Source organism: Salmo salar, chromosome ssa02 (assembly GCF_905237065.1).
Source record: "Salmo salar chromosome ssa02, Ssal_v3.1, whole genome shotgun sequence".
NCBI lineage: Eukaryota > Metazoa > Chordata > Actinopteri > Salmoniformes > Salmonidae > Salmo > Salmo salar.
Genome location: NC_059443.1, coordinates 915,001 through 942,299, shown reverse-complemented (window position 1 = coordinate 942,299; position 27,299 = coordinate 915,001). Strand labels below are relative to the sequence as shown.

The 27,299-nt window shown below is 44.3% G+C and overlaps 1 protein-coding gene across 1 annotated transcript in view; it reads right to left on the bottom strand.

Annotated features, from left to right (window-relative positions):
- The window catches only part of LOC106592657 (CUB and sushi domain-containing protein 3), a 500,234-nt gene that overhangs the window by 284,245 nt on the left and 188,690 nt on the right, over window positions 1–27,299 (bottom strand). The window contains 3 exon segments of the mRNA XM_045696358.1: window positions 1,507–1,633; window positions 5,558–5,716; window positions 5,719–5,748. Coding sequence (XP_045552314.1) covers window positions 1,507–1,633; window positions 5,558–5,716; window positions 5,719–5,748 — 316 coding nt within the window.

Below are 27,299 nucleotides of genomic sequence, written 5' to 3'. Positions count from 1 at the left end.
TCTTCATATTCTATTTGTATTCGCTTGAGGTTGTGTGCATTTTCTGTTTACTCTATCGCCTATGTCTGGCAGGACAAACCATGTGAAAACTATTCACATCCTCCATTTGACTGGTGCCAGGAACTGGAGGGCTAGTTGGGAAGGACCGGGATCCGATGAGACAAACCAAGTCCACAGTCAGGCGGCTACAGGCATACAGTACCTCTACAGGCAGTCACCAACTATGTATTTTGAATCTTTAATTACATGGTTCTGACTAAGTATTAACAATATCTGGAAATGCAGATGGCTATGTTTTGTAATGCACTGATATGTGAAGTAACAGACAAGGATGCCCCATTTAAAAAAATAAAATAATAATTCATTTTAATTTCATGGTAAAAAGGGAGATGAGTACCAGGGTTTTCGTTGTGCAAAATGTGCCGGCGGACAAGGTGACTGGGAAGATTTTAATTTACCGGACATTTTTAGTAAATTATCTGACCCATAATCATTTGGTTAGCGTAACCCATTAGGCTGTCCATCACACGGTACTCAGAATGAATGACAGAAATCATATTTAGATTATGGTAATTCATCTTTATAGAACGTGTAAAACTTCCTGTAATGAAGCTGACCAATAAAACATCACTTTCAAACATTTTCCTAAAATACAATTCGTGGGAAAAACACCATTCTTAACAGCGCACCCTGATGTGAACGGTTTCAAATGTGACAGAGATCTCAGTTATAAACTAAGAAAGAGGGGGAGATCTAAAGATGCATCAACTAGGATGGGTTGCTAATAACACTAGGATTGTGTCTTTAACTTCTGAACAAATGAAAGAACGCTTATAAAAAAAAAAACAATAGAACAGGAGAGAAATGTTGGTTACAATGGCATATGAGGAAGTCGTTATAAAATAACTGTTTGCGCATTTCTATGGTCGGATATTGCCAGGAGCAACGAGCTGAGGAGCTGCAGGACCTGGAGCTGTCTGACAAGTGATAATCAGCTCAAAATAGGCTCTGTATGCTGTGCTCATGAGATAAATAAGAAACATGATGACTAACAAAAATACACACGCCCCAATTTAATTATACACATGTTGCAAATTGACCTATAGACCGATAAGCATGCCGGTCAAATGTTTTTCCATCGACTGATATTTCCAACAATGAATACAAAGCAATGTTTTGCAATGGGATTGTTTTTTTCTCCCACTCAATTTGGCTTGCAACAATTACTTATCGGCTTTTCTTATTTATTTTTTTAATCGGACAAAAGCCGGCAATTACCGGCTAAGGGAAACTCTGATGCATACTGTGCATTATGAATCATAATGAAATAATCAAAGTAAGTAAATATTTGACATGATGTTATCTGAAACAACAGCAGGACTCTTTTGTAAGAAATTAATTTAGAAATTGTTCTGTATGGTACCAGACAAGGGTACCCCAATTTGCCTATTAGTTTTGTGGTAAGAAGATAATATTCAATTCCAATTCTATATTTGAAGTAGCTACCTGACGATGTTGCCAGAGTTGACTGTGATGGTCCAGGTACAGTGCAGGTTGTTGTCGTAAGGAAAGGGATATCCAGGAGACAGGATGCGCCCTGTAGACTCACCTTTGAACCTACCGCCACACTCCGCTGCAGGCACACACACGCACACAGAAACACACACACACACACACACACCAAAAACAGGTCACTAACAGGTCATCCGACCTTGTCAACATCCAACATCTAAACAACAGAACATTTCCCTTGAGGGAAAATGTATTAAAGAAAATACATGCATACACACCTGCCAGACTTCTCAAATCAGACTATTCCCAGTTATTCAACACAGAGAAAACAAAAACAGAATAGAGATCTGAATACAAATGACTAGCAGTTAGTAAATCCTTGCCTGGAGTAAAGCCCCTTTCTCCTTGTACCTGGTAATGGAATGGTGTGCGGTAGACAACAGTACCTAAAGTACTTAGAAATGCAAAACGTGTTTCGCCTAAATTATGCCTCTTAATGACGCCATTAATTACCTTTAAAAGACTGTCCAGAAAATATAAATGTGCCTGGTCCTGGTCTGTGGGAGAGAGACTCACCACTGCACATATGAATTTCTCAGCTATTGTCCTGGTTATCATCAAAATCACTGATAAACTATCCACATTTCATTATTGGATAAATGACAATCTAACAACAGAACCATAACAGGTATCGAAGTGGTAAGGAAGCCATCTCATCAACATCTCTCTCTCTCTCTCTCTCTCTCTCTCTCTCTCTCTCTCTCTCTCTCTCTCTCTTCTCTCTCTCTCTCTCTCTCTCTCTCTCTCTCTCAATTTCAATTTAAGGGGCTTTATTGGCATGGGAAACATATGTGTACATCGCCAAAGCAAGTGAAATAGATAATAAACAAAAGTGAAATAAACAATAAAAATGTACAGTAAACATTACACTCACAAAAGTTCCAAAAGAATAGAGGCATTTCTATGTAGAGTGTTGTAAGGATGTGCAAATAGTTAAAGTACAGAAGGGAAAATAAATAAACATAAATATAGGTTGTATTAACAATGGTGTTTTTCTTCACTGGTTGCCCTTTTCTTGTGGCAACAGGTCACACATCTTGCTGCTGTGATGGCAGTCTGTGGTATTTCACCCAGTAGATATGGGAGCTTATCAAAATTTGATTTGTTTTCGAATTCTTTGAGGATCTGTGTAATCTGAGGGAAATATGTGTCTCTAATATGGTCATACATTGGGCAGGAGGTTAGGAAGTGCAGCTCAGTTTCCACCTCATTTTGTGGGCAGTGTGCACATAGCCTGTCTTCTCTTGAGAGCCAGGTCTGCCTACGGCGGCCTTTCTCAATAGCAAGGCTATGCTCACTGAGTCTGTACATAGTCAAAGCTTTCCTTAATTTGGGGTCAGTCATGTTGGTCAGGTATTCTACTCTCTGATTAGGGCCAAATAGCATTGCAGTTTGCTCTGTTTTTTTGTAAATTCCTTCCAATTTGTCAAGTAATTATCTTTCTGTTTTCTCATGATTTGGTTGGGTCTAATTGTGTTGCTGTCCTGGGGCTCTGTGGGGTCTGTTTGTGTTTGTGAACAGAGCCCCAGGACCAGCTTGCTTAGGGGACTCTTCTCCAGGTTCATCTCTCTGTAGGTGATGGCTTTGTTATGGAAGGTTTGGTAATCACTTCCTTTTAGGTGGTTGTAGAATTTAACGGCTCTTTTCTGGATTTTGATAATTAGCAGTCCCTCTCTCGTGTTTCTCTCTCTCTCTCTCTGAAGCTCTATCTCTCTCTGTTTTACATACAATAAACTCTCTGTACCTGTTGAAAATGATTTGTTATTCAAGCTGGATAAAAGACTTCCTGTCAAAACAGTGTTAGCTCCAGCTCTTTAAGCCAGACACTGTTAAACAACCAAAAGACTGCATACACAAGAATCTCTCTCTCCTCTCTCTCTCTCTCTCTCTCTCTCTCTCTCTCTCTCTCTCTCTCTCTCTCTCTCTCTCTCTCTCTCTCTCTCTCTCTCTCTCTCTCTCTCTCTCTCTACCTGTTGAAAACCATTTGTTATTCAAGCTGGATAAAAGACTTCCTATCAGTGAAGTGTTAGCTCCAGCTCTTTAGGCTAGCCACTGTTTAACAACCAAAACACTGCATAAAAAAGAATACAATAGTAGCTCACAGAACATATTCCTGAATAAATACATGTTAAATAGAGAAACCAAAGCTCCATGGCATTTATAGAGCCATTCTGTAGCTACACCTGCAGAATGTTTATGTCCATTTTTACCATAATCTATCAGCACAAGACACTGCAGACACACTACACCTGCTAGATTCAAGCTAATAACTTGAGCAGTTTGTCCTCCTTGCCTTGCATGGATTGAACCTAATGCAGCAATCTACACATGTAACACTGATCACTGACGGAAGGGATGGAATACGGCAAGTATGGATGATTTGGCTAGACATGCATTAATCAATGAGCTTCTAAAAAGAGACATTTAAATGTTTTCATATCACTCAAAAGGAAGTAAATAATAAAACGTGATGAGTTAATTATTTGAAAACACTACAATGCAATAAAGCAGAAATCTGGCATCGAGACCATTTAACATGAAGAATCAGCTGGCATCACGATCATTTAACATGAAGAATCAGCTGGCATCACGACCATTTAACATGAAGAATCAGCTGGCATCACGACCATTTAACATGAAGAATCAGCTGGCATCACAACCATTTAACATGAAGAATCAGCTGGCATCACGACCATTTAACATAATCAGCTGGCATCACGACCATTTAACATGAAGAATCAACTGGCATCACGACCATTTAACATAAAGAATCAGCTGGCATCACGACCATTTAACATGAAGAATCAGGCATACCATTTAAAATAGCGGCATCATTTAACAAAGAATCAACTGGCATCACGACCATTTAACATGAAGAATCAGCTGGCATCAACACTCATCAACCATTTAACATGAAGAATCAGCTGGCATCAAGACCATTTAACATAAAGAATCAGCTGGCATCACGACCATTTAACATGAAGAATCAGCTGGCATCACGACCATTTAACATGAAGAATCAGCTGGCATCACGACCATTTAACATAATCAGCTGGCATCACGACCATTTAACATGAAGAATCAACTGGCATCACGACCATTTAACATAAAGAATCAACTGGCATCAAGACCATTTAACATGAAGAATCAGCTGGCATCAAGACCATTTAACATAAAGAATCAGCTGGCATCGAGACCATATAACATAAAGAATCAACTGGCATCACGACCATTTAACATGAAGAATCAGCTGGCATCAAGACCATTTAACATAATCAGCTGGCATCACGACCATTTAACATGAAGAATCAGCTGGCATCAAGACCATTTAACATGAAGAATCAGCTGGCATCAAGACCATTTAACATAAAGAATCAACTGGCATCACGACCATTTAACATAATCAGCTGGCATCAAGACCACTTAACATAAAGAATCAGCTGGCATCACCCCCATTCACAAGGATCAATTATTCTGAACAAAACATGAGAGCTATTTGTCTTCTCCAACTAAATGAAAAGCGGAACGTTTTTCCAACAGTCCAATTAAGTGGAAATCATGTAGGACTAAATCCCTGGGATTAACACTGAGCTCAGCAATGTTGACTGTCTGATTGGACTGTATACTAATATGGGCTGCCAGATAAAAAGGATGCGAGAGGGAGAGAGAGAGCGAGAGAGAGAGAGAGAGAGAGAACGAGAGAGAGAGAGAGAGAGAGAGAGAGAGAGAGAGAGAGAGAGAGAGAGAGAGAGAGAGAGATGGATAGAACGAGAGAGAGATGGAGAGAGAGAGAGAGAGAGATGGATAGAACGAGAGAGAGATGGAGAGAGAGAGAGAGAGAGAGAGAGAGACAGGGAGGGAGGGAGGGAGGGAGGGAGGGAGGGAGGGAGGGAGGGAGGGAGGGAGGGAGGGAGGGAGATGGATAGAACGAGAGAGATAGAGAGAGAGAGCGATTGAAAGAAAGAGGGGGACAAGACAGGATTACCTATGCATGAGGGGAGGTGGTTGTCCCATGCTCTTCTCTCTCGGGTCATGCACTTGAGTATGCCACTTCCGTGCAGGGAATAACCTTGGTCGCAGCCGTACGTGATGGCACTGCCAGCGAAGTGCCCCTGGTCGCTGACTTTGAACCCAAACTGAGGCACCCGGGATCCTCGCAGTGAGACAGATCAAAACCTGCCAGAGAATTATAGAGTGGAGGAGAAGACAGAGAGGGATAAACAGGTTGTATTATTATGGAGACCATCCTGGAGTTAACACACATTATGGAGACCATCCTAGAGTTAACACACATTATGGAGACCATCCTAGAGTTAACACACATTATGGAGACCATCCTAGAGTTAACACACATTATGGAGACCATCCTAGAGTTAACACACATTATGGAGACCATCCTAGAGTTAACACACATTATGGAGACCATCCTAGAGTTAACACACATTATGGAGACCATCCTAGAGTTAACACACATTATGGAGACCATCCTAGAGTTAACACACATTATGGAGACCATCCTAGAGTTAACACACATTATGGAGACCATCCTAGATTTAACACACATTATGGAGACCATCCTAGAGTTAACACACATTATCGAGACCATCCTAGAGTTAACACACATTATGGAGACCATCCTGGAGTTAACACACATTATGGAGACCATCCTAGAGTTAACACACATTATGGAGACCATCCTAGAGTTAACACACATTATGGAGACCATCCTAGAGTTAACACACATTATGGAGACCATCCTAGAGTTAACACACATTATGGAGACCATCCTAGAGTTAACACACATTATGGAGACCATCCTAGAGTTAACACACATTATGGAGACCATCCTAGAGTTAACACACATTATGGAGACCATCCTAGAGTTAACACACATTATGGAGACCATCCTAGAGTTAACACACATTATGGAGACCATCCTAGAGTTAACACACATTATGGAGACCATCCTAGAGTTAACACACATTATGGAGACCATCCTGGAGTTAACACACATTATGGAGACCATCCTAGAGTTAACACACATTATGGAGACCATCCTAGAGTTAACACACATTATGGAGACCATCCTAGAGTTAACACACATTATGGAGACCATCCTAGAGTTAACACACATTATGGAGACCATCCTAGAGTTAACACACATTATGGAGACCATCCTAGAGTTAACACACATTATGGAGACCATCCTAGAGTTAACACACATTATGGAGACCATCCTAGAGTTAACACACATTATGGAGACCATCCTAGAGTTAACACACATTATGGAGACCATCCTAGAGTTAACACACATTATGGAGACCATCCTAGAGTTAACACACATTATGGAGACCATCCTAGAGTTAACACACATTATGGAGACCATCCTAGAGTTAACACACATTATGGAGACCATCCTAGAGTTAACACACATTATGGAGACCATCCTAGAGTTAACACACATTATGGAGACCATCCTAGAGTTAACACACATTATGGAGACCATCCTAGAGTTAACACATTATGGAGACCATCCTAGAGTTAACACACATTATGGAGACCATCCTAGAGTTAACACACATTATGGAGACCATCCTGGAGTTAACACACATTATGGAGACCATCCTAGAGTTAACACACATTATGGAGACCATCCTAGAGTTAACACACATTATGGAGACCATCCTAGAGTTAACACACATTATGGAGACCATCCTAGAGTTAACACACATTATGGAGACCATCCTAGAGTTAACACACATTATGGAGACCATCCTAGAGTTAACACACATTATGGAGACCATCCTAGAGTTAACACACATTATGGAGACCATCCTAGAGTTAACACACATTATGGAGACCATCCTAGAGTTAACACACATTATGGAGACCATCCTAGAGTTAACACACATTATGGAGACCATCCTAGAGTTAACACACATTATGGAGACCATCCTGGAGTTAACACACATTATGGAGACCATCCTAGAGTTAACACACATTATGGAGACCATCCTAGAGTTAACACACATTATGGAGACCATCCTAGAGTTAACACACATTATGGAGACCATCCTAGAGTTAACACACATTATGGAGACCATCCTGGAGTTAACACACACAAGGACATACACACACAAGGACATACACACAACTCAGAAAACAACGTGTCGGCATTTCGACTAGTAAGTGTTTCTGGGAACCAGCCGTAGTGTCACACAGTGACATATTCTCATTTCTCTGCATTGTAAAGACCAGAGGAGGCTGGTGAGGGGAGGACAGCTCATAATAATGTCTGGAAACGATGTGAATGAAAATGGCATCAAACACATTGAAAACGTGTTTGCTACCATTCCACTCATTAACAGCCGTTACCACGAGCCCGTCCTCCCCAATTGAAGTGCCACCAACCTCCTGTGGTAAAGACATTAACTGCGTCCTAAATAGCACCTCGATGCTCTGGTTTTAAAAGTAGCGCACTATATATGTAGGAATAGGGTGCCATTTGGGACGAACCTTTATTGATTGAGGCGTGGGAATAACGTCCTGCTTCAGAACATAATGACTATGGTGGACTTAAAGTCCCATTAAATGAGTTAGCAGGAAAAGATCCTTTCTGGGCAGAGACAACAATTACAGCTAGCTAATTAACTGCTCAAGTGACTGTGACTGGTTAGCAGGATGGAGGAGTGGTATAGGCCACAGCTCCTCTTAACAGAGGGGGAATATAAACACTGCTCAAAACAAGAGGACATTCCAATAAATCTTAACCCTGTGTGTTAGGGATGAGGTCTTAACCCGATGTGTGTTAGGGATGAGGTCTTAGCCCTATGTGTTAGGGATGAGGTCTTAGCCCGATGTGTTAGGGATGAGGTCTTAACCCTATGTGTTAGGGATGAGGTCTTAACCCTATGTGTTAGGGATGAGGTCTTAACCCTATGTGTTAGGGATGAGGTCTTAACCCTATGTGTTAGGGATGAGGTCTTAACCCTATGTGTTAGGGATGAGGTCTTAGCCCTATGTGTTAGGGATGAGGTCTTAGCCCGATGTGTTAGGGATGAGGTCATTAACCCTGTGTGTTAGGGATGAGGTCTAAACCCTATGTGTTAGGGATGAGGTCTTAAACCTATGTGTTAGGGATGAGGTCTTAACCCTGTGTGTTAGGGATGAGGTCTTAACCCTATTTAAAATGTTTAATTTAACCTTTATTTAACCAGGAAGGGCTCATTGAGATTTAAAATCTCTTTTTCAAGAGCGTCCTGGCCAAGATATGCAGCACCAAGTCATTACAAGAATTACAGACAAACCACAAGTAATCTAATAAAAACCATTGAATTCACACGAGTTTAACAAAATCAAAAACAGCAAATTAAAAACATTGACAGGTCAGGGAATCAGTCTCAAGATCATTCATCAGTGATTTAAAAACACCAATCGGGACAAGTTCTTCCAGTTTAAAAGTATTTTGTAAGGCGTTCCAAGACGATGGAGCAGAGAACCTAAAAGCCCTTTTACCAAATTCAGTTCGGACATTTGGAACAGTTAGCCGGATAAAGTCCAGCGAACGAAGAGACGACCCACCACATTTCTGAACAATAAAAATGCCCAAATAAAACGGTAATAAACCCAAAATGACTTTGTAAATAAAAGTATACCAGTGACTGAGCCTACGAGTGACTAGAGAAGGCCAGCCAACCCCTGGTATATAAAGTGCAGTGGTGCATAAAGGTTTTGCAGTTTAAAATAAATCTCAAAGTGCCATGGTAAAGGGTGTCAATTTATCTCAAACACTGAGCGGAAGCATTCATATATAAAATATCCCCATAGTCTAGTAAAGGCATAAATGTAGCTGATACTAGCCTCCTTCTGGCTTCAAAAGAAAAACAGGCCTTATTCCTAAAATAAAATCCCAATTTCAGATTCAATATTTTTGTAAGTTAAATCTGTGTTAGGGATGAGGTCTTAACCCTATGTTTAGGGATGAGGTCTTAACCCTATGTGTTAGGGATGAGGTCTTAACCCTATGTGTTAGGGATGAGGTCTTAACCCTATGTGTTAGGGATGAGGTCTTAACCCTATGTGCTAGGGATAAGCATAGATATATGGGTTCAAATACCATACAGGAACGATACGTTTTAGTGAGAAACGATTCGGTTTGATGCAATAACATTTTTTGCTTAAACAGATTAATTTTCTATTCTAAATTAAAATCTGTTACTGATGAAGCGCATGAGCTGGATCTGACTGAGCTGATTTCTCTCTGTGTGTGTGTGTGTGTGTGTGTGTGTGTGTGTGTGTGTGTGTGTGTGTGTGTGTGTGTGTGTGTGTGTGTGTGTGTGTGTGTGTGTGTGTGTGTGTGTGTGTGTGTGTGTGTGTGTGTGCATAAATTATGTGCTGGTCTGAGCCATAAAGCCACTATCAGATTAGAGCCATAAAAAAGACTAGACATCTACCACTATCAGATTAGAGCCATAAAGGAGACTAGACATCTACCACTATCAGATTAGAGCCATAAAGGAGACTAGACATCTACCACTATCAGATTAGAGCCATAAAGGAGACTAGACATCTACCACTATCAGATTAGAGCCATAAAAGGAGACTAGACATCTACCACTATCAGATTAGAGCCATAAAGGAGACTAGACATCTACCACTATCAGATTAGAGCCATAAAGGAGACTAGACATCTACCACTATCAGATTAGAGCCATAAAGGAGACTAGACATCTACCACTATCAGATTAGATGATCTTCGTCGTCAGATGAAACAGAGAAGCCATCGTCGGAAAAAGGTGGACCAATACGCAGCGGAGGACGTGTTCATCATTAGTGTTTTAATGAAAAAGAAAACACTACAAAAATAAACAAAAGACGACAGCAAACAGTTCTGTTAGGAAAACACACTAACAAAATACAATTACCCACAAAACCCAAAGGAAAAACATGCCCCTTATGTGTGACTCCCAATCAACAACAACGAACTTCAGCTGTGCCTGATTGGGAGCCACACACGGCCCAAAACAAAGAAATACAAAAAAACATAGAAAAGAACATAGAACAATGTAACACGCTGGCCTAACCAAAATAAAGAAATAAAAACCCTCTCTATGGCCGGGATGTTACATTAGAGCCATAAAGGAGACCAGATATCTACCTTTATCAGATTAGTGGGCAATGTAGCATATGTTTCTTGTCCCTGTTTTGGTTCATAAATCACCATCAACACTAATTAACTTGTAATTGTTGCAGATGAATTGTTATTTATTGTTTATTATTTATTGTTGACTAACGTAGCTATGACATAGCCAACGAATATATATAGTACACGCTTAGGCTGTCCTCATAGGAGAAACCTTTGAAGAACCCTTTTTGGTTCCAGGTAGAACTATTTTGGGTTATTTTTGGTCATGTCTAGTCTCCTCCAGTCAGTCAGGTTGTAACTGTAAAGGACTGTGGTCATGTCTAGTCTCCTCCAGTCAGTCAGGTTGTAACTGTAAAGGACTGTGGTCATGTTTCCTCCAGTCAGTCAGGTTGTAACTGTAAAGGACTGTGGTCATGTCTAGTCTCCTCCAGTCAGTCAGGTTGTAACTGTAAAGGACTGTGGTCATGTCTCCTCCAGTCAGTCAGGTTGTAACTGTAAAGGACTGTGGTCATGTCTAGTCTCCTCCAGTCAGTCAGGTTGTAACTGTAAAGGACTGTGGTCATGTTTCCTCCAGTCAGTCAGGTTGTAACTGTAAAGGACTGTGGTCATGTCTCCTCCAGTCAGTCAGGTTGTAACTGTAAAGGACTGTGGTCATGTCTAGTCTCCTCCAGTCAGTCAGGTTGTAACTGTAAAGGACTGTGGTCATGTCAGTCTCCTCCAGTCAGTCAGGTTGTAACTGTAAAGGACTGTGGTCATGTCTCCTCCAGTCAGTCAGGTTGTAACTGTAAAGGACTGTGGTCATGTCAGTCTCCCTCCAGTCAGTCAGGTTGTAACTGTAAAGGACTGTGGTCATGTCTAGTCTCCTCCAGTCATTCAGGTTGTAACTGTAAAGGACTGTGGTCGTGTTTCCTCAGTCAGTCAGGTTGTAACTGTAAAGGGACTGTGGTCATGTTTCCTCCAGTCAGTCAGGTTGTAACTGCTAAAGGACTGTGGTCATGTCTGTCTCCTCCAGTCAGTCAGGTTGTAACTGTAAAGGACTGTGGTCATGTTGTCTCCTCCAGTCAGTCAGGTTGTAACTGTAAAGGACTGTGGTCATGTTTCCTCCAGTCAGTCAGGTTGTAACTTGTAAAGGACTGTGGTCATGTCTAGTCTCCTCCAGTCAGTCAGGTTGTAACTGTAAAGGACTGTGGTCATGTCTCCTCCAGTCAGTCAGGTTGTAACTGTAAAGGACTGTGGTCATGTTTCCTCCAGTCAGTCAGGTTGTAACTGTAAAGGACTGTGGTCATGTCTAGTTCCTCCAGTCAGTCAGGTTGTAACTGTAAAGGACTGTGGTCATGTTTCTCCTCCAGTCAGTCAGGTTGTAACTGTAAAGGACTGTGGTCATGTTTCCTCCAGTCAGTCAGGTTGTAACTGTAAAGGACTGTGGTCATGTTTCCTCCAGTCAGTCAGGTTGTAACTGTAAAGGACTGTGGTCATGTTCTCCTCCAGTCAGTCAGGTTGTAACTGTAAAGGACTGTGGTCATGTTTCTCCTCCAGTCAGTCAGGTTGTAACTGTAAAGGACTGTGGTCATGTCTAGTCTCCTCCAGTCAGTCAGGTTGTAACTGTAAAGGACTGTGGTCATGTCTCCTCCAGTCAGTCAGGTTGTAACTGTAAAGGACTGTGGTCATGTCTAGTCTCCTCCAGTCAGTCAGGTTGTAACTGTAAAGGACTGTGGTCATGTCTAGTCTCCTCCAGTCAGTCAGGTTGTAACTGTAAAGGACTGTGGTCATGTTTCCTCCAGTCAGTCAGGTTGTAACTGTAAAGGACTGTGGTCATGTCAGTCTCCTCCAGTCAGTCAGGTTGTAACTGTAAAAGGACTGTGGTCATGTCCTCCAGTCAGTCAGGTTGTAACTGTAAAGGACTGTGGTCATGTTCGTCCTCCAGTCAGTCAGGTTGTAACTGTAAAGGACTGTGGTCATGTCTAGTCTCCTCCAGTCAGTCAGGTTGTAACTGTAAAGGACGTGTGGTCATGTTTCCTCCAGTCAGTCAGGTTGTAACTGTAAAGGACTGTGGTCATGTCTAGTCTCCTCCAGTCAAGTCAGGTTGTAACTGTAAAGGACCGTGGTCATGTCTAGTCTCCTCCAGTCAGTCAGGTTGTAACCGTCAAAGGACTGTGGTCATGTCTAGTTTCCTCCAGTCAGTCAGGTTGTAACTGTAAAGGACTGTGGTCATGTCTAGTCTCCTCCAGTCAGTCAGGTTGTAACTGTAAAGGACTGTGGTCATGTCTCTCCTCCAGTCAGTCAGGTTGTAACTGTAAAGGACTGTGGTCATGTTTCTCCAGTCAGTCAGGTTGTAACTGTAAAGGACTGTGGTCATGTCTAGTCTCCTCCAGTCAGTCAGGTTGTAACTGTAAAGGACTGTGGTCATGTCTAGTCTCCTCCAGTCAGTCAGGTTGTAACTGTAAAGGACTGTGGTCATGTCTAGTCTCCTCCAGTCAGTCAGGTTGTAACTGTAAAGGACTGTGGTCATGTCTCCTCCAGTCAGTCAGGTTGTAACTGTAAAGGACTGTGGTCATGTCTAGTCTCCTCCAGTCAGTCAGGTTGCTTAACTGTAAAGGACTGTGGTCATGTTATCTCTCCAGTCAGTCAGGTTGTAACTGTAAAGGACTGTGGTCATGTCTTCCTCCAGTCAGTCAGGTTGTAACTGTAAAGGACTGTGGTCATGTCTAGTCTCCTCCAGTCAGTCAGGTTGTAACTGTAAAGGACTGTGGTCATGTAGTCTCCTCCAGTCAGTCAGGTTGTAACTGTAAAGGACTGTGGTCATGTCTATCTCCTCCAGTCAGTCAGGTTGTAACTGTAAAGGACTGTGGTCATGTCTAGTCTCCCTCCAGTCAGTCAGGTTGTAACTGTAAAGGACTGTGGTCATGTTTCCTCCAGTCAGTCAGGTTGTAACTGTAAAGGACTGTGGTCATGTCTGGTCTCCTCCAGTCAGTCAGGTTGTAACTGTAAAGGACTGTGGTCATGTATTCCTCCAGTCAGTCAGGTTGTAACTGTAAAGGACTGTGGTCATGTTTCCTCCAGTCAGTCAGGTTGTAACTGTAAAGGACTGTGGTCAGTCTCCTCCAGTCAGTCAGGTTGTAACTGTAAAGGACTGTGGTCATGTTTCTCCTCCAGTCAGTCAGGTTGTAACTGTAAAGGACTGTGGTCATGCTAGTCTCCTCCAGTCAGTCAGGTTGTAACTGTAAAGGACTGTGGTCATGTTGTCTCCTCCAGTCAGTCAGGTTGTAACTGTAAAGGACTGTGGTCATGTCTAGTTCCTCCAGTCAGTCAGGTTGTAACTGTAAGGACTGTGGTCATGTCTCCTCCAGTCAGTCAGGTTGTAACTGTAAAGGACTGTGGTCATGTTTCCTCCAGTCAGTCAGGTTGTAACTGTAAAGGACTGTGGTCATGTCTAGTCTCCTCCAGTCAGTCAGGTTGTAACTGTAAAGGACTGTGGTCATGTCTAGTCTCCTCCAGTCAGTCAGGTTGTAACTGTAAAGGACTGTGGTCATGTTGTCTCCTCCAGTCAGTCAGGTTGTAACTGTAAAGGACTGTGGTCATGTTTTCCTCCAGTCAGTCAGGTTGTAACTGTAAAGGACTGTGGTCATGTGTCTCCTCCAGTCAGTCAGGTTGTAACTGTAAAGGACTGTGGTCATGTCTAGTCTCCTCCAGTCAGTCAGGTTGTAACTGTAAAGGACTGTGGTCATGTTTCCTCCAGTCAGTCAGGTTGTAACTGTAAAGGACTGTGGTCATGTCTCCTCCAGTCAGTCAGGTTGTAACTGTAAAGGACTGTGGTCATGTCTAATGTCCTCCAGTCAGTCAGGTTGTAACCGTAAAGGACTGTGGTCATGTTTCCTCCAGTCAGTCAGGTTGTAACTGTAAAGGACTGTGGTCATGTCTGTCTCCTCCAGTCAGTCAGGTTGTAACTGTAAAGGACTGTGGTCATGTCTCCTCCAGTCAGTCAGGTTGTAACTGTAAAGGACTGTGGTCATGTTTCCTCCAGTCAGTCAGGTTGTAACTGTAAAGGACTGTGGTCATGTCTCCCTCCAGTCAGTCAGGTTGTAACTGTAAAGGACTGTGGTCATGTCTCCTCCAGTCAGTCAGGTTGTAACTGTAAAGGACTGTGGTCATGTTAGTCTCTCCAGTCAGTCAGGTTGTAACTGTAAAGGACTGTGGTCATGTCTAGTCTCCTCAGTCAGTCAGGTTGTAACTGTAAAGGACTGTGGTCATGTTCTCCTCTCAGTCAGTCAGGTTGTAACTGTAAAGGACTGTGGTCATGTTTCCTCCAGTCAGTCAGGTTGTAACTGTAAAGGACTGTGGTCATGTTCCTCCAGTCAGTCAGGTTGTAACTGTAAAGGACTGTGGTCATCGTTTCCTCCAGTCAGTCAGGTTGTAACTGTAAAGGACTGTGGTCGTGTTTCCTCCAGTCAGTCAGGTTGTAACTGTAAAGGACTGTGGTCATGTCTAGTCTCCCTCCAGTCAGTCAGGTTGTAACTGTAAAGGACTTGTGGTCATGTTAGTCTCCTCCAGTCAGTCAGGTTGTAACTGTAAAGGACTGTGGTCATGTTTCCTCCAGTCAGTCAGGTTGTAACTGTAAAGGACTGTGGTCAGTCTCCTCCAGTCAGTCAGGTTGTAACTGTAAGGACTGTGGTCATGTCTGTCTCCTCCAGTCAGTCAGTGTGGGTTGTAACTGTAAAGGACTGTGGTCATGTCTAGTCTCCTCCAGTCAGTCAGGTTGTAACTGTAAAGGACTGTGGTCATGTCTAGCTCCTCCAGTCAGTCAGGTTGTAACTGTAAAGGACTGTGGTCATTGTCTCCTCCAGTCAGTCAGGTTGTAACTGTAAAGGACTGTGGTCATGTTTCCTCCAGTCAGTCAGGTTGTAACTGTAAAGGACTGTGGTCATGTTTCCTCCAGTCAGTCAGGTTGTAACTGTAAAGGACTGTGGTCATGTCTAGTCTCCTCCAGTCAGTCAGGTTGTAACTGTAAAGGACTGTGGTCATGTCTAGTCACTCCAGTCAGTCAGGTTGTAACTGTAAAGGACTGTGGTCATGTTTCCTCCAGTCAGTCAGGTTGTAACTGTAAAGGACTGTGGTCATGTTTCCTCCAGTCAGTCAGGTTGTAACTGTAAAGGACTGTGGTCATGTTCTCCTCCAGTCAGTCAGGTTGTAACTGTAAAGGACTGTGGTCATGTTTCCTCCAGTCGAGTCAGGTTGTACTGTAAAGGACTGTGGTCATGTCTAGTCTCTCCAGTCAGTCAGGTTGTAACTGTAAAGGACTGTGGTCATTAGTCTCCTCAGTCAGTCAGGTTGTTAACTGTAAAGGACTGTGGTCATGTCTCCTCCAGTCAGTCAGGTTGTAACTGTAAAGGACTGTGGTCATGTCTATCTCCTCCAGTCAGTCAGGTTGTAACTGTAAAGGACTGTGGTCATGTCTAGTCTCTCCAGTCAGTCAGGTTGTAACTGTAAAGGACTGTGGTCATGTCTCCTCCAGTCAGTCAGGTTGTAACTGTAAAGGACTGTTGGTCATGTTTCCTTCAGTCAGTCAGGTTGTAACTGTAAAGGGACTGTGGTCATGTCTAGTCTCCTCCAGTCAGTCAGGTGTGTAACTGTAAAGGACTGTGGTCATGTCTGTCCTCCAGTCAGTCAGGTTGTAACTGTAAAGGACTGTGGTCATGTTCTAGTCTCCTCCAGTCAGTCAGGTTGTAACTGTAAAGGACTGTGGTCATGTTTCTCCTCCAGTCAGTCAGGTTGTAACTGTAAAGGACTGTGGTCATGTCAGTCTCCTCCGTCAGTCAGGTTGTAACTGTAAAGGACTGTGGTCATGTCTAGTCTCCTCCAGTCAGTCAGGTTGTAACTGTAAAGGACTGTGGTCATGTTCTCCAGTCAGTCAGGTTGTAACTGTAAAGGACTGTGGTCATGTTTCCTCCAGTCAGTCAAGTTGTAACTGTAAAGGACTGTGGTCATGTCTCTCCAGTCAGTCAGGTTGTAACTGTAAAGGACTGTGGTCGTCGTTCCTCCAGTCAGTCAGGTTGTAACTGTAAAGGACTGTGGTCATATCTAGTCTCCTCTCAGTCAGTCAGGTTGTAACTGTAAAGGACTGTGGTCATGTCTCCTCCAGTCAGTCAGGTTGTAACTGTAGGACTGTGGTCATGTTCTCCTCCAGTCAGTCAGGTTGTAACTGTCAAGGACTGTGGTCATGTTTCTCCTCCAGTCAGTCAGGTTGTAACTGTAAAGGACTGTGGTCATGTTTCCTCCAGTCAGTCAGGTTGTAACGAGGACTGTGGTCATGTCCTCCAGTCAGTCAGGTTGTAACTGTAAAGGACTGTAGTCATGTTGTCCTCCAGTCAGTCAGGTTGTAACTGTAAAGGACTGTGGTCATGTTTCCTCCAGTCAGTCGGTTGTAACTGTAAAGGACTGTGGTCATGTCTAGTCTCCTCCAGTCAGTCAGGTTGTAACTGTAAGGACTGTGGTCATGTTTCCTCCAGTCAGTCAGGTTGTAACTGTAAAGGACTGTGGTCATGTCTTCTCCTCCAGTCAGTCAGGTTGTAACTGTAAAGGGACTGTGGTCATTCTAGTCTCCTCCAGTCAGTCAGGTTGTAACTGTAAAGGACTGTGGTCATGTTGCTCCTCCAGTCAGTCAGGTTGTAACTGTAAAGGACTGTGGTCATGTTTCCTCCAGTCAGTCAGGTTGTAACTGTAAAGGACTGTGGTCATGTTTCTCCTCCAGTCAGTCAGGTTGTAACTGTAAAGGACTGTGGTCATGTCTAGTCTCCTCCAGTCAGTCAGGTTGTAACTGTAAAGGACTGTGGTCATGTCTAGTCTCCTCCAGTCAGTCAGGTTGTAACTGTAAAGGACTGTGGTCATGTCTAGTCTCCTCCAGTCAGTCAGGTTGTAACTGTAAAGGACTGTGGTCATGTTTCCTCCAGTCAGTCAGGTTGTAACTGTAAAGGACTGTGGTCATGTTCCTCCAGTCAGTCAGGTTGTAACTGTAAAGGACTGTGGTCATGTTTCCTCCAGTCAGTCAGGTTGTAACTGTAAAGGACTGTGGTCATGTCTAGTCTCCTCCAGTCAGTCAGGTTGTAACTGTAAAGGACTGTGGTCATGTCTAGTCTCCTCCAGTCAGTCAGGTTGTAACTGTAAAGGACTGTGGTCATCCTAGTCTCCTCCTAGTCAGTCAGGTTGTAACTGTAAAGGACTGTGGTCATGTTTCCTCCAGTCAGTCAGGTTGTAACTGTAAAGGACTGTGGTCATGTCTAGTCTCCTCCAGTCAGTCAGGTTGCAACTGTAAAGGACTGTGGTCATGTCTAGTCTCCTCCAGTCAGTCAGGTTGTAACTGCAAAGGACTGTGGTCATGTTAGTCCTCCAGTCAGTCAGGTTGTAACTGTAAAGGACTGTGGTCATGTTTTCTCCAGTCAGTCAGGTTGTAACTGTAAAGGACTGTGGTCATGTCTAGTCTCCTCCAGTCAGTCAGGTTGTAACTGTAAAGGACTGTGGTCATGTCTAGTCTCCTCCAGTCAGTCAGGTTGTAACTGTAAAGGACTGTGGTCAGTGTTTCCTCCAGTCAGTCAGGTTGTAACTGTAAAGGACTGTGGTCATGTTTCCTCCAGTCAGTCAGGTTGTAACTGTAAAGGCGACTGTGGTCATGTCTCAGTCTCCTCCAGTCAGTCAGGTTGTAAACAAAGGACGTGGTCATGTTATCTCCTCCAGTCAGTCAGGTTGTAACTGTAAAGGGCTGTGGTCATGTTTCCCTCCAGTCAGTCAGGTTGTAACTGTAAAGGACTGTGGTCATGTCTAGCTCCTCCAGTCAGTCAGATTGTAACTGTGGAAGAAGTCTGTGGTCATGTCTAGTCTCCCTCCAGTCAGTCAGGTTGTAACTGTAAAGGACTGTGGTCATTGTCTCTCCTCTCCAGTCAGTCAGGTTGTAACTGTAAAGGACTGTGGTCATGTCTCCTCCAGTCAGTCAGGTTGTAACTGTACAAGGACTGTGGTCATGTTTCCTCTCTCCAGTCAGTCAGGTTGTAACTGTAAAGGACTGTGGTCATGTTAGCTCCTCCAGTCAGTCAGGTTGTAACTGTAAAGGACTGTGGTCATGGATCTCCTCCAGTCAGTCAGGTTGTAACTGTAAAAGGGACTGTGGTCATATCTAGTCTCCTCTAGTCAGTCAGGTTGTAACTGTAAAGGGACTGTGGTCATGTTAGTCCTCCAGTCAGTCAGGTTGTTAACTGTAAAGGACTGTGGTCATGTCAGTTCCTCCAGTCAGTCAGGTTGTAACTGTAAAGGACTGTGGTCATGTCTCCTCCAGTCAGTCAGGTTGTAACTGTAAAGGACTGTGGTCATGTTTCCTCCAGTCAGTCAGGTTGCAACCTGTAAAGGACTGTGGTCATGTTGTCCTCCAGTCAGTAAGGTTGTAACTGTAAGACTGTGGTCATGTTTCCTCCAGTCAGTCAGTTGTAACCTGTAAAGGACTGTGGTCATGTCGTCTCCTCCAGTCAGTCAGGTTGTAACTCGTAAAGGACTGTGGTCAGTGTCCTCCTCCAGTCAGTCAGGTTGTAACTGTAAAGGGACTGTGGTCATGTTTCCTCCAGTCAGTCAGGTTGTAACTGTAAAGGACTGTGGTCATGTGTCTCCTCCAGTCAGTCAGGTTTGTAACTGTAAAGGACTGTGGTCATGTCTAGTCTCCTCAGTCAGTCAGGTTGTAACTGTAAAGGACTGTGGTCATGTTGTCTCCAGTCAGTCAGGTTGTTAACTGTAAAGGACTGTGGTCATGTTTCCTCCAATCAGTCAGGTTGTAACTGTAAAGGATCTGTGGTCATGTCTCAGTCTCCTCCAGTCAGTCAGAACTGCCATCTAAGGACTGTGGTCATGTCTCCTCCAGTCAGTCAGGTTGTAACTGTAAAGCACTGTGGTCATGTTAGTCTCCTCCAGTCAGTCAGGTTGTAACTGTAAAGGACTGTGGTCACTGGTCTCCTCCAGTCAGTCAGGTTGTAACTGTAAAGGACTGTGGTCATGTCTGTCTCCTCCAGTCAGTCAGGTTGTGAACTGTAAGGACTGTGGTCATGTTCCTCCCAGTCAGTCAGGTTGTAACTGTAAAGGACTGTGGGTCATGTTAAGTCTCCTCAGTCAGTCAGGTTGTAACTGTAAAGGACTGTGGTCATGCTCTGTCTCCTCCAGTCAGTCAGTTTGTAACTGTAAAGGACTGTGGTCATGCTCCTCCAGTCCAGTCAGGTTGTAACTGTAAAGGACTGTGGTCGCTGTTTCCTCCAGTCAGTCAGGTTGTAACTGTAAAGGACTGTGGTCATGTTCCTCCAGTCAGTCAGGTTGTAACTGTAAAGGACTGTGGTCATGTGTCTCCTCCAGTCAGTCAGGTTGTAACTGAGGACTGTGGTCATGTTTTCTCTCAGTCAGTCAGGTTGTAACTGTAAAGGACTGTGGTCATCGTCTCCTCCAGTCAGTCAGGTTGTAACTGTAAAGGACTGTGGTCATGTCTGTCTCCTCCAGTCAGTCAGGTTGTAACTGTAAAGGACTGTGGTCATGTTTCCTCCAGTTCAGTCAGGTTGTAACTGTAAAGGACTGTGGTCATGTCTTCCTCCAGTCAGTCAGGTTGTAACTGTAAAGGGACTGTGGTCATGTTTCTCCAGTCAGTCAGGTTGTAACTGTAAAGGACTGTGGTCATGTCAGTCTCCTCCAGTCAGTCAGGTTGTAACTGTAAAGGACTGTGGTCATGTCTTCCTCAGTCAGTCAGGTTGTAACTGTAAAGGACTGTGGTCATGTTAGCTCCTCCAGTCAGTCAGGTTGTAACTGTAAGGACTGTGGTCATGTTTCCTCCAGTCAGTCAGGTTGTAACTGTAAAGGACTGTGGTCATGCCTAGTCCTCCAGTCAGTCAGGTTGTAACTGTAAAGGACTGTGGTCATGTTTCCTCCAGTCAGTCAGGTTGTAACCGTAAAGGACTGTGGTCATGTTAGTTCCTCCAGTCAGTCAGGTTGTAACTGTAAAGGACTGTGGTCATGTCTGTTCCTCCAGTCAGTCAGGTTGTAACTCGTAAAGGACTGTGGTCATGTCTCCTCCAGTCAGTCAGGGGTTGTAACTGTAAGGACTGTGGTCATGTCTAGTCTCCTCCAGTCAGTCAGGTTGTAACTGTAAAGGACTGTGGTCATGTCTAGTCTCCTCCAGTCAGTCAGGTTGTAACTGTAAAGGACTGTGGTCATGTCTAGTCTCCTCCAGTCAGTCAGGTTGTAACTGTAAAGGACTGTGGTCATGTCTATCTCCAGTCAGTCAGGTTGTAACTGTAAAGGACTGTGGTCATGTTTCCTCCAGTCAGTCAGGTTGTAACTGTAAAGGACTGTGGTCATGTTTCCTCCAGTCAGTCAGGTTGTAACTGTAAAGGACTGTGGTCATGTCTAGTCTCCTCCAGTCAGTCAGGTTGTAACTGTAAAGGACTGTGGTCATGTCTCCTCCAGTCAGTCAGGTTGTAACTGTAAAGGACTGTGGTCATGTTTCCTCCAGTCAGTCAGGTTGTAACTGTAAAGGACTGTGGTCATGTTTCCTCCAGTCAGTCAGGTTGTAACTGTAAAGGACTGTGGTCATGTCTAGTCTCCTCCAGTCAGTCAGGTTGTAACTGTAAAGGACTGTGGTCATGTCTCCTCCAGTCAGTCAGGTTGTAACTGTAAAGGACTGTGGTCATGTTTTCCTCCAGTCAGTCAGGTTGTAACTGTAAAGGACTGTGGTCATGTCTAGTCTCCTCCAGTCAGTCAGGTTGTAACTGTAAAGGACTGTGGTCATGTTTCCTCCAGTCAGTCAGGTTGTAACTGTAAAGGACTGTGGTCATGTCTAGTCTCCTCCAGTCAGTCAGGTTGTAACTGTAAAGGACTGTGGTCATGTCTAGTCTCTCCTCCAGTCAGTCAGGTTGTAACTGTAAAGGACTGTGGTCATGTTTCTCCTCCAGTCAGTCAGGTTGTAACTGTAAAGGACTGTGGTCATGTTTCCTCCAGTCATTCAGGTTGTAACTGTAAAGGACTGTGGTCATGTCTAGTTTCCTCCAGTCAGTCAGGTTGTAACTGTAAAGGACTGTGGTCATGTCTAGTCTCCTCCAGTCTGTCAGGTTGTAACTGTAAAGGACTGTGGTCATGTCTAGTCTCCTCCAGTCAGTCAGGTTGTAACTGTAAAGGACTGTGGTCATGTTTCTCCTCCAGTCAGTCAGGTTGTAACTGTAAAGGACTGTGGTCATGTCTCCTCCAGTCAGTCAGGTTGTAACTGTAAAGGACTGTGGTCATACGTCTCCTCCAGTCAGTCAGGTTGTAACTGTAAAGGACTGTGGTCATGTCTAGTCTCCTCCAGTCAGTCAGGTTGTAACTGTAAAGGACTGTGGTCATGTTCCTCCAGTCAGTCAGGTTGTAACTGTAAAGGACTGTGGTCATGTTTCCTCCAGTCAGTCAGGTTGTAACTGTAAAGGACTGTGGTCATGTCTAGTCTCCTCCAGTCAGTCAGGTTGTAACTGTAAAGGACTGTGGTCATGTCTAGTCTCCTCCAGTCAGTCAGGTTGTAACTGTAAGGACTGTGGTCATGTCTCCTCCAGTCAGTCAGGTTGTAACTGTAAAGGACTGTGGTCATGTTTCCTCCAGTCAGTCAGGTTGTAACTGTAAAGGACTGTGGTCATGTCTAGTCTCCTCCAGTCAGTCAGGTTGTAACTGTAAAGGACTGTGGTCATTCTAGTCTCCTCCAGTCAGTCAGGTTGTAACTGTCAAGGACTGTGGTCATGTCTCCTCCAGTCAGTCAGGTTGTAACTGTAAAGGACTGTGGTCATGTGTCTCCTCCAGTCAGTCAGGTTGTAACTGTAAAGGACTGTGGTCATGTCTAGTCTCCTCCAGTCAGTCAGGTTGTAACTGTAAAGGACTGTGGTCATGTCTAGTCTCCTCCAGTCAGTCAGGTTGTAACTGTAAAGGACTGTGGTCATGTCGTCTCCTCCAGTCAGTCAGGTTGTAACTGTAAAGGACTGTGGTCATGTCTGTCTCCTCCAGTCAGTCAGGTTGTAACTGTAAAGGACTGTGGTCATCGTCTCCTCCAGTCAGTCAGGTTGTAACTGTAAAGGACTGTGGTCATGTCTAGCTCCTCCAGTCAGTCAGGTTGTAACTGTAAAGGACTGTGGTCATTCTGTTTCTCCTCCAGTCAGTCAGGTTGTAACTGTAAAGGACTGTGGTCATTAGTCTCCTCCAGTCAGTCAGGTTGTAACTGTAAAGGACTGTGGTCATGTCTCCTCCAGTCAGTCAGGTTGTAACTGTAAAGGACTGTGGTCATGTCTCCTCCAGTCAGTCAGGTTGTAACTGTAAAGGACTGTGGTCATGTCTAGTCTCCTCCAGTCAGTCAGGTTGTAACTGTAAAGGACTGTGGTCATGTCTTCTCCTCCAGTCAGTCAGGTTGTAACTGTAAAGGACTGTGGTCAGCTGTCTAGTCTCCTCCAGTCAGTCAGGTTGTAACTGTAAAGGACTGTGGTCATGTTCTCCTCCAGTCAGTCAGGTTGTAACTGTAAAGGACTGTGGTCATGTTTCCTCCAGTCAGTCAGGTTGTAACTGTAAAGGACTGTGGTCATGTCTAGTCTCCTCCAGTCAGTCAGGTTGTAACTGTAAAGGACTGTGGTCATGTTATCCTCCAGTCAGTCAGGTTGTAACTGTAAAGGACTGTGGTCATGTTTCCTCCAGTCAGTCAGGTTGTAACTGTAAAGGACTGTGGTCATGTCAGTCTCCTCCAGTCAGTCAGGTTGTAACTGTAAAGGACTGTGGTCATGTCTAGTCTCCTCCAGTCAGTCAGGTTGTAACTGTAAAGGACTGTGGTCATGTCGTCTCCTCCAGTCAGTCAGGTTGTAACTGTAAAGGACTGTGGTCATGTTTCCTCCAGTCAGTCAGGTTGTAACTGTAAAGGACTGTGGTCATGTTTCTCCTCCAGTCAGTCAGGTTGTAACTGTAAAGGACTGTGGTCATGTTTCCTCCAGTCAGTCAGGTTGTAACTGTAAAGGACTGTGGTCATGTCTAGTCTCCTCCAGTCAGTCAGGTTGTAACTGTAAAGGACTGTGGTCATGTTTCTCCTCCAGTCAGTCAGGTTGTAACTGTAAAGGACTGTGGTCATGTTAGTCTCCTCCAGTCAGTCAGGTTGTAACTGTAAAGGACTGTGGTCATGTCTAGTCTCCTCCAGTCAGTCAGGTTGTAACTGTAAAGGACTGTGGTCATGTCTCCTCCAGTCAGTCAGGTTGTAACTGTAAAGGACTGTGGTCATGTCTAGTCTCCTCCAGTCAGTCAGGTTGTAACTGTAAAGGACTGTGGTCATGTCTAGTCTCCTCCAGTCAGTCAGGTTGTAACTGTAAAGGACTGTGGTCATGTCAGTCTCCTCCAGTCAGTCAGGTTGTAACTGTAAAGGACTGTGGTCATGTCTAGTCTCCTCCAGTCAGTCAGGTTGTAACTGTAAAGGACTGTGGTCATTCTGTCTCCTCCAGTCAGTCAGGTTGTAACTGTAAAGGACTGTGGTCATGTCTCTCCAGTCAGTCAGGTTGTAACTGTAAAGGACTGTGGTCATGTCTAGTCTCCTCCAGTCAGTCAGGTTGTAACTGCAAAAGGACTGTGGTCATGTCTAGTCTCCTCCAGTCAGTCAGGTTGTAACTGTAAAGGACTGTGGTCATGTTTCTCCTCCAGTCAGTCAGGTTGTAACTGTAAAGGACTGTGGTCAGTCTAGTCTCCTCCAGTCAGTCAGGTTGTAACTGTAAAGGACTGTGGTCATTGTCTCCTCCAGTCAGTCAGGTTGTAACTGTAAAGGACTGTGGTCATGTTTCCTCCAGTCAGTCAGGTTGTAACTGTAAAGGACTGTGGTCATGTCTAGTCTCCTCCAGTCAGTCAGGTTGTAACTGTAAAGGACTGTGGTCATGTTTCTCCTCCAGTCAGTCAGGTTGTAACTGTAAAGGACTGTGGTCATGTTTCCTCCAGTCAGTCAGGTTGTAACTGTAAAGGACTGTGGTCATGTCTAGTCTCCTCCAGTCAGTCAGGTTGTAAACTGTAAAGGACTGTGGTCATGTCTAGTCTCCTCCAGTCAGTCAGGTTGTAACTGTAAAGGACTGTGGTCGTTCTCCTCCAGTCAGTCAGGTTGTAACTGTAAAGGACTGTGGTCATGTTTCCTCCAGTCAGTCAGGTTGTAACTGTAAAGGACTGTGGTCATGTTTCTCCTCCAGTCAGTCAGGTTGTAACTGTAAAGGACTGTGGTCATGTCTAGTCTCCTCCAGTCAGTCAGGTTGTAACTGTAAAGGACTGTGGTCATTGTCTCCTCCAGTCAGTCAGGTTGTAACTGTAAAGGACTGTGGTCATGTTTCCTCCAGTCAGTCAGGTTGTAACTGTAAAGGACTGTGGTCATGTCTAGTCTCCTCCAGTCAGTCAGGTTGTAACTGTAAAGGACTGTGGTCATGTCTAGTCTCCTCCAGTCAGTCAGGTTGTAACTGTAAAGGACTGTGGTCATGTTAGTCCTCCAGTCAGTCAGGTTGTAACTGTAAAGGACTGTGGTCATGTTCTCCTCCAGTCAGTCAGGTTGTAACTGTAAAGGACTGTGGTCATGGTCTCCCTCCAGTCAGTCAGGTTGTAACTGTAAAGGACTGTGGTCATGTCTTCTCCTCCAGTCAGTCAGGTTGTAACTGTAAAGGACTGTGGTCATCGTCTCCTCCAGTCAGTCAGGTTGTAACTGTAAAGGACTGTGGTCATGTTTCTCCTCCAGTCAGTCAGGTTGTAACTGTAAAGGACTGTGGTCATGTCTAGTCTCCTCCAGTCAGTCAGGTTGTAACTGTAAAGGACTGTGGTCATGTTTCCTCCAGTCAGTCAGGTTGTAACCGTAAAGGACTGTGGTCATGTCTTCTCCTCCAGTCAGTCAGGTTGTAACTGTAAAGGACTGTGGTCATGTAGTCTCCTCCAGTCAGTCAGGTTGTAACTGTAAAGGACTGTGGTCATATCTAGTCTCCTCCAGTCAGTCAGGTTGGAACTGTAAAGGACTGTGGTCATGTTTCCTCCAGTCAGTCAGGTTGTAACTGTAAAGGACTGTGGTCATGTCTAGTCTCCTCCAGTCAGTCAGGTTGTAACTGTAAAGGACTGTGGTCATGTCTCCTCCAGTCAGTCAGGTTGTAACTGTAAAGGACTGTGGTCATGCTCTCCTCCAGTCAGTCAGGTTGTAACTGTAAAGGACTGTGGTCATGTCTCCTCCAGTCAGTCAGGTTGTAACTGTAAAGGACTGTGGTCATGTCTCCTCCAGTCAGTCAGGTTGTAACTGTAAAGGACTGTGGTCATGTCTAGTCTCCTCCAGTCAGTCAGGTTGTAACTGTAAAGGACTGTGGTCATGTCTAGTCTCCTCCAGTCAGTCAGGTTGTAACTGTAAAGGACTGTGGTCATGTTGTCTCCTCCAGTCAGTCAGGTTGTAACTGTAAAGGACTGTGGTCATGTTTCCTCCAGTCAGTCAGGTTGTAACTGTAAAGGACTGTGGTCATGTTTCCTCCAGTCAGTCAGGTTGTAACTGTAAAGGACTGTGGTCATGTCTAGTCTCCTCCAGTCAGTCAGGTTGTAACTGTAAAGGACTGTGGTCATGTCTCCTCCAGTCAGTCAGGTTGTAACTGTAAAGGACTGTGGTCATGTTTCCTCCAGTCAGTCAGGTTGTAACTGTAAAGGACTGTGGTCATGTCTAGTCTCCTCCAGTCAGTCAGGTTGTAACTGTAAAGGACTGTGGTCATGTCTAGTCTCCTCCAGTCAGTCAGGTTGTAACTGTAAAGGACTGTGGTCATGTTTCCTCCAGTCAGTCAGGTTGTAACTGTAAAGGACTGTGGTCATGTTTCCTCCAGTCAGTCAGGTTGTAACTGTAAAGGACTGTGGTCATGTCTAGTCTCCTCCAGTCAGTCAGGTTGTAACTGTAAAGGACTGTGGTCATGTTTCTCCTCCAGTCAGTCAGGTTGTAACTGTAAAGGACTGTGGTCATGTCTAGCTCCTCCAGTCAGTCAGGTTGTAACTGTAAAGGACTGTGGTCATGTGTCTCCTCCAGTCAGTCAGGTTGTAACTGTAAAGGACTGTGGTCATGTTCTCCTCCAGTCAGTCAGGTTGTAACTGTAAAGGACTGTGGTCATGTCTGTCTCCTCCAGTCAGTCAGGTTGTAACTGTAAAGGACTGTGGTCATGTCTAGTCTCCTCCAGTCAGTCAGGTTGTAACTGTAAAGGACTGTGGTCATGCTCCTCCAGTCAGTCAGGTTGTAACTGTAAAGGACTGTGGTCATGTTTCCTCCAGTCAGTCAGGTTGTAACTGTAAAGGACTGTGGTCATGTCTAGTCTCCTCCAGTCAGTCAGGTTGTAACTGTAAAGGACTGTGGTCATGTCTAGTCTCCTCCAGTCAGTCAGGTTGTAACTGTAAAGGACTGTGGTCATGTTGTCTCCTCCAGTCAGTCAGGTTGTAACTGTAAAGGACTGTGGTCATTTAGTCTCCTCCAGTCAGTCAGGTTGTAACTGTAAAGGACTGTGGTCATGTTTCCTCCAGTCAGTCAGGTTGTAACTGTAAAGGACTGTGGTCA